We start from the raw sequence: 14,569 nt of genomic DNA on the forward strand, positions 1-14,569 counted from the left end.
TAGTATATATATATATATATATATATATATATATATATATAACATGATGCGTATTGGCTGACAAGAGCTTGATATGGGTATTAAAAAAAATTTACATTGTTCATCTTTCGAACAGTCGATGATAGAGAAGTTTATTAATTTGTTTTTACTTTTTTTTTTTATTCATTGCAAGTCTTGATTATTAAACTTTCAGGTCGCAATCCAATCTGTTGCACACCAACGATAATTAAAGAATAAAAAGAAATCATATCTGCCCGGCTTCTCCAGCATTTCAGGAGTCTTGAACCCCCTCACCCCCACCCGTCGTGGGAAGCCCAATCGCCCCCTGGGACGGCCACGTTACACACGCTCAAGAAGAAGAAATGTCAGTAAAGACATAAAAATCCGAAATATTGGAACATAACTACAGTACATTTTTTTTTTTTTATTTATTTATTTATTTTTTTTTTTCGGACTATTATCCTCATATTTTTCTTAGTTGTTTTACAATGTTTCGGCCAACTATTCCAGACACCAGAAATACACAGATGTAAAACGTGAACAACAAAAAGAACAACTACTGGTTTAACAAAAGGACAATCAACAACAATTATATCTCTTATTAATTTTATTTATTACGGACTATTATCCTCATCTTTCTTAGACGTTGGTTCACAACGTTTCGGCCAACTTTTCCCCTGGCCTTCGTCAGGTGGTAACTGCGACGGATAGGAACTCTGAATCTCCTGACTGCATTCACTGCAATTACTGCCTTCCATAGTTGTCGTCTCACCACGTTTTTGGCCAAGTAAGCCTCAGTAATTGCAATTCAGAGTTCCTATCCGTCGCAGTTATCACCTGACGAAGGCCAGAGGAATAGTTGGGTTAAATAGAAACTGATTTGAAAACAACAAATATATTCTATTAAAAAAATGTTCTTCAAAATCTTTGGATTCGGCATTAAATAACCTGAAAAGGGTTGATATGCCGTAAAACAAAAACTGCCAACCAACTTATTTAACATAAACTAACATCTTGTTAATTTTTCCAAAGCATACATTTAAATAATAGTAGTGGTGCCTTACGTCCAAGTGGCGATATTCCTTATTTGGGGTAAAGATGAATTAAAAAAAAAAGGTAGGATACCAGAAACACACAGATGTAAAACGTGGACAGCAAAAAGAACAACTACAGGTTCAACAAAAGGACAATCAACAACAATTATATCTCTTATTAATTTTATTTATTACGGACTATTATCCTCATCTTTCTTAGTCGTTGGTTCACGACGTTTCGGCCAACTATTCCGACAGATAGGAACTCTGAATCTCCTGACTGCATTCACTGCAATTACTGCCTTCCATAGGTGTTGTCGTCTCACCACGTTTTGGCAAAGTAAGCCTCTGACCGGCGCAGTTAATAGAGACATTGAATCTGTACGGTTCCTCGTGAGAATTGTCTGAAGATAGCGGTTTCAATCCTACCCAAAGCCGGGCAGAGGCTTACTTGACCAAAACTTGGTGAGACGACAACAACTACGAAAGGCAGTAATTGCAGTGGATACAGTCAGGAGATTCAGAGTTCCTATCTGTCGCAGTTACCACCTGATGAAAGCCAGAGGAATAGTTGGCCGAAACGTTGTGAAACAACTTAGAAAAAGATGAGGATAATAGTTCGCAATAAATAAAATTAATAAATAATACTCATCTCAGTAATGAATTCCGATTAAAATAATAAATTTTTAACTATTCTAATAGAATTTGACAATAGACTAAATTTCCAACATTTCATTTCTTAACTTTGCCTACAGGGTTCGATTCTAGGCTTATCCTACTCTTATTTTCAAATGTGAAAACAACAACTAAAAAAGATGAGGATAATAGTCCGCAATAAATAAAAAAAAAGTAATAAATAATATTCATCTCGATGATGAATTCCAATTACATAATAGAGAAGTTGTTTTCCGATTAGCCAATGAAAAGGTTTATCTACGTTAAAAAAAACTTTACTAAGAGACACACGCATCAAAAATTAGGAATTTATTTTAAAAAATAAATAATAAAATAAATTTTTTTTTTTAATGGAAATCGTTCCAGACAAGGCATGAAGCCACTTGATGTAAGGGAGTTAAAAAAATATTGCCGTGCTTATCTAGAATTACACTTAAAAAAAAAGAAATAAAATAAAAAAACAGAAATGGTGTATGTATTCGACATGAAATGAAAATGTCATATTCCAAAAATCACATAAATTGATCAAATATATTTTTTTTTTATTAATTAATGCTAATTAACATCGATTGGTTTTTTTATTAATTAATACTGATTAATATCCATTGATTTTTTTTTTTTATTAATTAATACTAATATCCATTGATTTTTTAAAAAATTAATACTAATTAATATCCATTGATTTTTTATTAATACTAAATTATATCGATTGATCTCGATAGTTCGAACTGAGTGTCTCCCCCTTATTTATACATCACTAGCCTGGATGCCCGGCGTTGCCCGGGTGTTTGGAGGTGTGTGTTGAGCAAAAAAATAAAAAAATATGGTACTAGGCAGGCAGACTTGAACCCGTGACGTGAAGACAGAAAAGAAAGTGAAAGAAAATCTGACGTCTTACCGCTACTCCATGACACGACCGGAAGTTTGGAACATTAAAATTAGGCAAAGTCAATCCAACCGATATGATGACTTGCAAAAATCGACCACTCCTTGTAGAAAACTGCCCAGTTGAGGGTGAAGGAATTAATGTTTTTTGCCAATTTTACGATATTTGTCGTCTGAGACATGAGCTTCAAAACGATACTAATCTTGTGAAAATCCATTTACTCTGTCGAAAGTTTTAGGCAGACATACAAACATACATACATACATACATACAAACATACATTTAAACAGACAGGTGAGATTTATATTATAGACTAGCCTGGCTGCCCGGTGTTGCCCGGGTATTTGTAGGTGTGTGTTGAGCAAAAAGAAAAAAGAAAAGTTGTATGTAATAGGCAGGCAGGCTTGAACCCGTGACGAAAAAGAAAGTGGAGGTGTGTGTAAGGGTGTTGGCTGAACAACAACAACAACAAAAAAAACAAAAAAAAACAAAAGGAAAATTACGAGCGCGAAGAAGGAAAAGCATGTGAAAAAAAAAAAAAGTGACGTGTTAGCTGTTGTACTCATCGCCAAACCGGAAGTGCCGTAGATTAAAATTAAGGCTAGACAATCGAAAAGAGGCAATGACTTTTAAAAATATTGGCAAAAAAGCGAACCCTCCTAGTAGAAAAGTGCCCAATTTAGGGTGAAGAAATTAATGTTTTAAAACTTTAAACTGCCTAAAACTTTTGACAGAGGTGACAGATTTTCACGAGATTGGTATCGTTTTAAAGCTCAACCCTTCGGACGACAAATATAAAAAATTGGCTAAAGACATTAACTCCTTCATCCTCAACTGGGAATTTTTCTATAAGGAGGGGTCGCCTTTTTTAGCTTATATTTTTGGAAGTCAGCCCCTTATTTCGACTGACTAGCCTTAATTTAAACCTTCGCCACTTTCGGTTTGGTGATGGATGTAACGGCAAAGACGTCACATTTTTTTTTTTCACGTTCTTTTCCTCCTTTGTGGTATGGGTTCGAGCCTGCCTGCCTACCACAACTTTTTTTTTTTTTTTAGCTCAACACACACCTTCAAACACCCGGGCAACGCCGGGCACTCAGGCTAGTTAGTAAATACAAGTTCATTTTTCGAACAGCCAATGATGATGAAGTTGTTTTTCAATTAGTCAATGAAAAATGTTTACCTGCTTTAAAAAAGAAAAAAAAAAGAAACTTTGTTTATGATGAACGGTTTTTATATATACAAGCAGTTCAGCCCAGCTTGGGCCCTATGTACAGTTCATAACTTTATGTGCACACACACACACACATATATATATATATATATATATATATATATATATATATATATATATTAAGATGATTGACCTTTGATCTAGGATATATATATATATATGCCTATCGAGCGTATTACATCACAACGAGCACTGTTTTCTTTTGTTTTAATTGTATTAATGAATTTACTAATACATTAAAATATACTCTGCTATCCACACTGTTGTTCTAATCCACTTAATATATATATATATATATATATTTTTTTTTTTTTTGTTTTATTTTACTTCAGTCGAAGTTCTCAGAAATCAAGGGGCCCACAACCAGGGGCTAACACTTGAACTCTATATGAGATAAATGGATATTCGAATGTTCCATTTAAATTCTTTATCTCTCAAACACTGAGTTAGTAAAGAAATTGAGCACAATTTTCCTCTCCCCAATTAACCATTTTTATACGTTGTAGTATATCCTTCATGTTGGTCTCTTGGTCTTACTGGATTCCAGGACAAGAATTTATCTAGTCTGGTGGAGTATTCAGCTTCGTGCTATTACTTGAGGTAATATCACTTGGAGAAGGTGCACCATTCCTCGGAAAAGCTGTGGAGTAGCCGTAGTGAGGAGACCTTATTTGGGCTGCGAATACTATGTGATTTTGAATATTTGGTCAAGGTTTACGTCTATGGAAAAAGTATCCTCATGCCAGGTTGTTCTGACAAACCCCTGTACAGAGAGACCTTAGACACTCGAGGACAGTGTCTAGTAGGCATTCAAGTTATATATATATGAACAAATGATTAATAAAACATGTTAAAAAACATCTTGAAAAAGAGTTAAAAACATATTTAATTTTAAAAAGGGAGCACAAGATAAGTGGATGGTCCTTAATCCGCGGAGTTTCGAAGAAATACTCTCCTTCTCATCAGAGGGCAGGAATTAGCAAAATGCGGGATCGGATTTTGCATGTAAAAGTATTTAATGAAACCACAAGTAAGTCACAGATCTTACTTGGTTAAAAAAAAGGGTGAGGTAAGGGGAATAGGAGGTAAAAGAAAAAATGATAAAAAGATTTCACATGAATGGATAGTCCGGTGAAGGGTAAAGAATCCAAGAATGGTAAAATCCAAACACGGTCGAATTAAAAACTTCCAATCTAACAGGTAAGTTCCAAAGGAATCGCGTAACTGGAAGATGGTCCAAAATAATCAAAAAAGCAGAATTCCTTGGAAAAAATCACAAATGGAATGAGTTCAAAATCATTAAAAGAAAAGTTTAAATGTGCACAGAAAAAACACTGGAGAGAATATTTAAAACACGTCTGCCAAGGCTGGAGGAATCAAGTAAATTCATATTATAAGCTCTATTTCCTTTTTGGCTTTATTGAGCTTTTACATCTGGTTGAAATTACTTTACTTGTAAATATTAACTCTTTAATATTTATAATATATTTTAAGTTTACCATTTTGATTACCTGGATAAACTTATTGTAATTTTATTTATATAATATATATATATATATATATATATATATATATATATATATACTAGCATTTTAGCCCGGCGTTGCCCGGGAGCTTTGGAGGTGTATGTTGAGCAAAAAAAAAAAAAAGCAGTCAATTTTAACTTTGACCCCTATTATGATCCCTTAACATTTATTGTTTGGGGCTCAAATCAAGTTATTAAGTTAGATCCATGTCCAAGAAACCTATATCTAAAATTTCAAGTGTTTAGACCCCAAATTGGCAGAGGAAATTGGAAGAGTTTTCAAAGGTCAAATCGTAGAACTTTGACCCTTTTACAGCCAAATTTCTGGCCGAAAACGGATTACAAAGATTTTCCCAAATCTCAGTACTCTGTATATCAAATTTCGAGTCTGTAGACTGAAAATTGACAGAGATATTGTTTAGGGAAATGTACATACATACACACACACACACACACTTTCACTTTTATAGATATATATATATATATATATATATATATATATATATATATATATATATTAAAAAGTTTGACTCATATTCAGGTAACCTACATTTAAAATTTCAAGTGTTTAGACCCAAAATTGGCGGAGGAGTTTGGTAGAGTTTGTAAAGGTCAACTCTTTCAACTTTGACCTCTTGGCAGCGAGATTTTCGCCCAAAAAACCGATTAAAAAAACTTGCTGTATGTCTGAATACCCTTTATGTAAAATTTAAAATGTTTAGACGCAAAATTTGCTGAATAGTTTGCTAGAAACCGCAAAGATGAAATCTTTTGAACTTTGACCCCTTGGCAGCCAAATTTTCATATATATATATATATATATATATATATATTATACAAGCATACACACACACACACACACACACACACACACATTATCCAAGCACACACATATTATCCAAGCACACACACACACACACACACATATATATTATATCAGCACACACGCACACACACATATATATATTATACAAGCACACACACACGCGCACATATATATTATACAAGCACACACACGCGCACATATATATCATACAAGCAGTGACAAGCACACACATTTATATATTACACAAGCACACACACATATATAAATATATATTATAACAAGCACACACACACACACATATTATACAAGAAGCACGCACACACACACACACACACACACACATTTTAAATCCCCGAAACAGCGTTTTAATGAAACACTGTTTTATAGTAAACACCTGATCTCTTAACATTAGTACTACAGTGAATTCGAGAGAGCAAGTTGATGCATTGATTGCAGGTTAGTAAATAGTTTTTTAACGAATGATAAAAAAATATAAAAATTAAATATTTAAAAAAAATTTTTATCTACTAATATATATATATATATATATATTACACACACACACACACACACACGTGTGTGCATATACGACGCACAATTTTGTAGGGGGAGTGACGTTCATTAATGGTAACAGCGGTGTACACTAAAAAAAAGTCCCCCCGTTACTCATTAATAAAACTTTCTCTAAAAAAAACAATCGAATTAGCTAACAACTAGAGCATTTTAACAACGATGACCACAAATATATATATATATATTTTTCTTACCTTGTATTTCACGTCGTTTTTAAGCAGTCCAGCTGCCGTTTTGATGATCGAAGCGGCCACATCTTGACTGTAAGGGTCACCGATGACCAAAATGGACAAATCCACCGACGTGTGCCTAAACATCGACGTGATACACAATTCCAGTTTTGGACGAAGGTTAGGGTTTTCTTTCACGTTGGTGAACGTCACTAGCACGGGCAGACCCATGTCTTGTTTGTGGTCATCGCCCCGAAGGGTCTTGGAGGCCCCGAGCCGGTAATTCGCCGCAGCTTGGGGTTTGTTATTGGTGCTGCTGCCATCAAACCCACGCGCTTCTTTTAAAGGCCGACCGCTACCGACATCGCGTGATTTCTGTTGGTAATAGTCGATAAGACGGCTCGTACAAAATGGGGCTACCAGGAAAACAACCGTGCCAACTGTTAATAGAATCAAGAGTTTCGTAAAATAATGTTCGAACTGTCCACGAGCGGGTTTTGTGTTCGTTTGGGTCGACAGACTAGGTTGACCTGTTTGTCCGACGGTTTCGATTAAGCCATCATCCGACACGTGAGGGCGACGCCTCTCCGCCATATTTTCTTTATTCACAAAAACTTTTCGCGCGCTCCCCCCCCTCCTAAAAAACAAAACAAAAACTGACCAACGTTGCGTTAGCCACTTAAAAAAGTAAATAAAAGGGTCATGATCGAAACGAGTGTCCGGTCGAAATCATGCGACCAAGACTCCCCCCTTCCTCAGTTAGTACCCACCCCCACCATATTTTCTTTATTCGCAAAAACTTTTCGCCCTCCCCCTACCAAAACAAAACAAAAACTGAACAACGTTGCGTTAGCCACTTAAAAAAAGTAAATAAAAGTAAATCATGCGACCAAGACTCCCCCCTCAGTACCCACCCCCACCATATTTTCTTTATTCACAAAAACTTTTCGTGCGCCCCCCCTCCCCCCAAAAAAAACAAGAACTGACCAACGTTGCGTTAGCCAACTTAAAAAAGTAAATAAAAGGGTCATGATCGAAACGAGTGTCCAGTCGAAATCATGCGACCAAGACTCCCCCCCTCAGTACCCACCCCCACCATATTTTCTTTATTCGCAAAAACTTTTCGTGCGCCCCCCCTTCCCCCAAAAAAACAAGAACTGACCAACGTTGCGTTAGCCACTTAAAAAAGTAAATAAAAGGGTCATGATCGAAACGAGTGTCCGGTCGAAATCATGCGACCAAGACTCACCCCCTCCCCCTCAGTTAGTACCCACCCCCACAACCACGATAAATGTTGTCAATAAAAAAAAAAAAAAAAAAAAAAAAAAATGACGCCCCTACACTATTGGGACGAGATTTTGTGGTCGATAAATGGATTTTTCAGATAAAAAATTATGATTTTTTTTTTTGTCAATTCTAATAATTAACAATGGTAGTTTCCAAATAATGCAGTCGAAATTACCTGAATATTACTGAATCATTAAAAATAAAAAAAATGGTACCAGCAGCCCGTGCTGAAATAATAACGTTATTATTTAGAAAGCCATTCTTAACATGGGGAGGGGGAGGGTGTTTTGTACCTATTACAATTTAATAAAACCAGATATTGTAATACACTCACACAAAGCACAGTAAACTAGAACTTGTTTTTATTAGTCGCTATTTACAACGATGTACTACGGTCATGGCGTCTACCAGGGTTGCCAGACTATAATAAATGTTTGAAGCCAAATTTTTAAGAAAAAAAATGCCAAATTCAAACACGAAGCCACATTTTTTAGGTAAAAAAGGCCAAATTGAAAATTTAAGAAAAAATTGTCTATATTGAAGTTTTTAGCAGTTTTTTTTTTCTGTATTAGTTTTGTCGTGTTTTCTTGGCAAAAACGTTATCTATGAAATTGAAACTGAAAAATATGCAGCCCCCCCCCCCTTCCAAGCATATTTTTCGGTTTTTAATTTAATAGGGAACGGTTTTATTTTTAATATTTAGGCGAATAATTTAATTACAATACATTCTACAATTGAGATATTTTTAACATTATACAAAAAAATGTTAAAGAATATTTAGTACTATTTTAATCTATATATATAAAAGCGAAAATGTATGTATGTATGTATGTATGTACGCTTTTCCTCGATGTCCACAAAAGGCTTCTTTCAGAGAAGCGCTCGCTCGGTTCACAACTTCTTAAAACTTTTTATATCATCTATAAATTGTAATATCTCGCAGTTAACCACGGAGCTCGCCTGTCTATTTAATTTTATTGACTTTCAAACGTTAAATATTCCACATTTCCCACATCGGCACGCGTTACATTCGGTTTTCGGTATAAACAAAAAGCGAAACCCGACTCTAATCACAGGCCCAGGCGCCAGCTTCGGCGGCCCCGGGCGACAAGATCAGAGTGTAGTATCTGTTCCGGCGGATGCTGCAAGCAAAGACCAGCTATGACTAGCAAAGACCATATGTGGGGGTAACCCCACATATCTGAACTTGGTCAAGGTAGGGATCACCCTACGACCACAGTTACTATCCAGCTCCCATTTCCCACCTCCCGGGAGCTGGACCCCCCTTTCCCTCCCCCCTCCCTCTCTCTCCACATTAAAAAACGGCCTTGTGCCTAATTTGCTCAGTGGGGAAGCAAATAAATACAACAGGCCCAGAGCCAGTGAACGTTTGGTCAATGTCGACTTCGTCATATCAGACGAGGGAGCGGGTTTTTAGAAACAAACAAACCGATTTATTGACCTCATTAGAAACTGTCCCGCATAAAATTCTAACTGCTGAATACCTATCGCCGTCACGTCAATCAAAAACGCGCACCTGTTTTTTTTTTTTTTTTCACACTTTACTATTTTCCAACTGCGCGTCGTAAAAGCTTCGTTTTTTTTTTTCACGGGCACCCGTTTTTTTTCCCACACACCTACAAACACCTGGGCAACGCCGGGTACCCCTCGCTAGTATTAAATAAAGGAAAAGTTGGTAAATTTGTAGATGAGAACTCTAAGGTGCTCCCGTCTCCCAATAATAACAAATCTGCGATTGCGATAGGTTACTCCCATCAATGCGTACATTATACTGCCGGTTACCCAATGTTTCGACCACCCTTAATGTCTTTGCCCATCGGCGCGGGTGTCGACAAATTTGGGTTTGGACCTGAAGTGAATGACTTTTTAGATTGTATTCCCTTTCATTCCATACGTGTCTTTTTGCCATCGCTGTTTCCCTATAACGACTGATTTCTCTCCAGCGTTTATGGATTCGATATCGGTCCTGGAGCACTGGAGATGGTCCTTTATCACGCAACCGTAGAGCATCATCACTGGAGACATGTAGGTCTTGTACCGGGATGTTGTGATTTTTTTTTTTTTACACAGTGATCACCACTTATCAAGGCCCGGAAGCCACTCAGGGATAAGGGTTATTGCAAGTACATTACGTTAGTGTGGAGATTTGATGAAGTGTTTAATTAAGGGGGCGGTTCATTAGGAATTTGTTAACATTGGACTTGAAGACATCCAAGTTGTAGTCTGTGTGTGATGAATCAGTATGGATCTAGCTGCTTGGTCATAGCATAGACGACCGCAACTGTCTGTGCTATCAATAAGTATCCTTTTAGCCGTTTTAATGGCCAATTCTGCTCTCCCGTTGCTTTGAGGGTAATATGCCGATGATGTTCATTTCCTTATGCTCCAATTATCTAGGAACCGGTTGTATTCACTGGAGTCAAACGGTGGTCTGCCATTAGTTGGCAGTTCTTCTGGGATGCCGTACATGCAGAACCAGTTTCGTAGGGTGGCACATGTGGCCTTGGCATTCCCGGACGACATCAGAGTGACTTCTACCCATCAAGTATATACTAGATAGTTCTTTTGTCGTAAATCGAAAAATGCCGTCACCGTCTTTTGAAATGGGAATTCGGGGTTCGAGGGCAGCATTAGGGGTTTCCTAGGTTGTGATGAAGCATATTTTGCACTTGGCCAAAACAGCCCTTGTCTGGCGTTTGTCAACATTCCATTGACGCCCTGATGCGTTGAATGGAGCGATTCCAGTACCTCTGCATGTAATTTTCTGGATATGAGGATTTTATTTCCCATTATCGTCACCCCTTCCAAGCAATATAACTCCTCTTTCATATGCCAAAACCAGTGAATTGTCCCCGGGGAAACCATTTTGTATGAATTCGGCAAGTGTACGGCATTCCTCATCAGCCACAATCCTGTCCCATGTTATTGCCCTTAATTTGGGGTCCTTCTCTGGTGGAGTTAAATGAGCTCTTGTGGCACTATCTATGGTTTGTGCGATGTCCTTTCCATTTGCTTTTCCCCCTGGCTTAACGTTACTGGGCATCTCGATGTACAGTCTGGTGCCGCATTGAGTTTGCCAGGGAGATGCTTTATATGAAATTTGTACATAAAGAACCGTTTTTTGAAGTTGAACAGTCTTGGGTTCTTTATGTCCTCCAGAGCTTTGTCTGAGATCTTCTTCGCCAAGTCCATGATGACTAACAGCTCTGGGCATCCCAAAACGAACATCCGGCATGCTTCCAGTCCTTCAACTGGTGTGTATCGGGACTCTTTTCTTTCAATGGTGTGGGATCAGGATTGAGGTGTGGACAGCTGAGGGTTTGGCCTCCGGGATGAATATGATGTCCATGGGTTTTCCTTTCATCGCTTGCAGCCGTTGATGTGGGCATACATTGAATGTACTAGACTCAAAATGCTCCTTCATCCATCGTTCCAATCGGGGTCTGTTTTCTTCCATAGGGGCAAAAGGGATGCTGTCCAGCTAAGGTGGAACATTAGTTCTTTGTGGGCACCTACATGGTGCCTTTCCACCGTCGCTAGTTGGCACGTTCTGCTGTGAAGTTGGGTCTGGAAAGTTCTCTGGTACCAGACTAAGGTCTTTTAGGGCTGATTCGGACAGGCAGAAATCTGATGTATTCTTTGATACATATATAATCTGATGTGTTTCTCATGATCCTACGCCTTTTATGTTTAGTACGTTTTCTGTGATTCCCCGAATTTGGTGACTGGTTGGTACTAGATGTTTGTCTGGAAACTTCAGAATTTTTTGGATATCTGGTCCGCTAGAGCATGTCTGTGCCCCAGTGTCTGCGATCGCATCAATCTGATGAGTATGGAGGCCAGCTGGTCCTATGAAGATGCGCCTGTATTCCCGCATGGGCCTCTGGAATCGGAGTTATCTCTACCGTCAGGGTTGGTGCAGGATCAGGAGTACCTCTCCGGAACTTATTTTTGTTCCAAATAAGGTGCGGCATGGCCTTTGGCTTTGTCAGGTTGGCTTCACCTCTTTTTTTTATTTGTCCATCTTGGCAAATCATCCGGTTACGACCCTTTTTGTGTCTTTGGGTGGTGAAAGTTCTGGATTCTGCTCCGACCACTCCCACTGTAGATCTGTTGCTGGACCCCTGCTTCGGTTTTTGGCAGACCCTTTTTAAATGTCCGGTCAAGCTGCAATTGTGACAAGTCATCTTTGCAGCTGAGCAGCCCCCTTGTCCTTTTGAGCCGTGAGGGTGTGAGCTCTTTCCACACCATTTACAGGGTTCAGTGTCTCTTGGGGTTGACATGGTCTGGTTCCTCCGAGACTGCTGCCTGCGGCCTGACCTCTGTATGCTCGTTGTAGTAGGGTATACACTACTGTGGAGATAGGGGGTAGACTTGTCCAGTATCATAAGTGTCACAGCCTCAGACAGCACCTGTCACCATTTGTCCTGTTACTACATCGTTGGAGTAGCTGACTGTCCAACCACATCCTATCCCATTCGGATAAGTCACTGAAAAGTCGCAGAATTTTGTGAGTGATCGAAGTCGTGCCATGAAGTCTGTAATTAATTCCCCCTCCTTCTGCCTTATGGAGTGGAATTCTTGCCGTTACACTTCTTTGCGTAAGCTTCTGACGGCTACAAGCTTTGTGTCGTAACAGCTGTTTCTCCGTGATGGAGTTTAGTATTTCTGCTCCTACTATGTTGAGGTCCTGGATATGACCTTAAACTATATCCAGTGGTGAGGCCCCACCTTGCGAGCCTTAGGGAGTGTGGAGCCACCCTTTAATTGCCATTGCTCCCAGGTCCACTCTGACCCGGATTGGTAGTACCTGTTAGGGTCCCAACTATGGGTTAAATAGAATCTGACTTAAAAATAAAAATATACTCCATCAAAAATCGTTCCTCAAAATTACTAGATTTGGCATTAAATAACCTGAAAAGGGTTGATATGCCGTAAAACAAAAACAACCAACCAACCTACTGTGTTGAAAAACAGCCTGTTTACTTTTGGGGCACAGGCCATTCTCAGTTCGTTTCTTAACGCTGTTGGCTCCGCTAACCCACACATTTCCTTGTATCTATCTCAGGGCGATATTCATTAATGTCGCTCAGTCACCATCACCTGAGGCCGTTTCTATGGTAGGTCTGTCGGGTCTCCTTGTAAGTGGCTTGCTGGACTGAACTCCATCTCTTCACAAGACGATGTTCTCTTGCTGTAGCTTGACGATCCGTTGAAGTAATGTCTGCTGTGTTTGTTCCTCCATATTCCAATGTTGGTTGTGGCAGGTTTCCTGTATCGGCAAAAATCAAAAAAAAAAAAAAATCTACTTTTTAACTTAATTATGATTTTTCTTTAATAATTATTATTAAAAAATATTGATATAAAATGATCAGCAAAAACGCCAAATTTGAAAAAAGGCCAAACAGAAATTTTGAAGGCCAAACCGCTTTAAAAAAAGGTCAAATTCAATAAATTTGGCCTTAAAAAGCCAACCTGGCAACCCTGGCGTCCACACATGTGTGATGAAAACCTTATTGGCAAGAAGACGAATATTTGAAAGCACCCTCGTTGCCGTGAATGTCTTGTTTAAGTAGCCCACTCACGCCTCTCATGCAAGTGGGCGAGTCTACTTCCATCGGGGTGTGACACCAAGACCACTCTGGTCTTTAACTGGGCGTCTTGGGTTTAATTTCACCTCTACAGAAAAATCCAAGCATTAATTCTTTCAGAGGAGATATATTTAGTGACGGAGTGACCTGACTGGACAGAGCCAAGGTGCCAGCACTAAAAAAAAATATCTCCAGAACGATTTCATATTCAGCTGTGAACTCTGTGAGAGGTTCCATATAAACGTTTAGTAAGTCTGAAAACAAATTTAAACGTTTAGGTGTGAGATTCCTTTAGTGCGGGGGGGGGGGGCCTTTAGTCTTTAGAAAAATATTTTTTTCCTGATATAACTAATGTTAGCAGATGTTGATTCTGGGCTGTTTTTCTCATGCAAATCCATGAATCTAGAAAAAAAAAAAAAAAAAAAAAAAATCTACAAGTTTTGATATCCAAACTACTTTTTAACTTAATTATGATTTTTCTTTAATAATTACTATTAAAAAATATTTATATAAAATGATCAGAAAAAGGCCAAATTTGAAAAAAGGCCAAACAGAAATTTTGAAGGCCAAACTGCTTTAAAAAAAGGTCAAATTCAAGAAATTTGGCCTTAAAAAAGCCAACCTGGCAACCCTGGCGTCCACAAATGTGTGATGAAAACCCGGATGTTAGTTGGTTTCTTAGTTCAAGGGAAACTACTCTGTCTGAACCTTATTTACATACATTACAGATTCCATGCCAAATCATCC

At 38.2% G+C, this 14,569-nt stretch overlaps 1 protein-coding gene across 1 annotated transcript in view; it reads right to left on the bottom strand.

The window, feature by feature from the left end:
• Window positions 1-7,742, bottom strand: part of LOC145271401 (xyloside xylosyltransferase 1-like) — a 10,274-nt gene extending 2,532 nt beyond the window's left edge. Inside the window, exon 1 of the mRNA XM_080126937.1 lies at window positions 6,948-7,742. Coding sequence (XP_079983063.1) covers window positions 6,948-7,517 — 570 coding nt within the window. The 5' untranslated portion in view covers window positions 7,518-7,742. The remainder of the gene's footprint in view (window positions 1-6,947) is intronic.
• Between the last annotated feature and the right edge of the window lie 6,827 nt (window positions 7,743-14,569).

Source organism: Euprymna scolopes, chromosome 46 (assembly GCF_053919585.1).
Source record: "Euprymna scolopes isolate OS-2025 chromosome 46, ASM5391958v1, whole genome shotgun sequence".
Classification (NCBI taxonomy): domain Eukaryota; kingdom Metazoa; phylum Mollusca; class Cephalopoda; order Sepiida; family Sepiolidae; genus Euprymna; species Euprymna scolopes.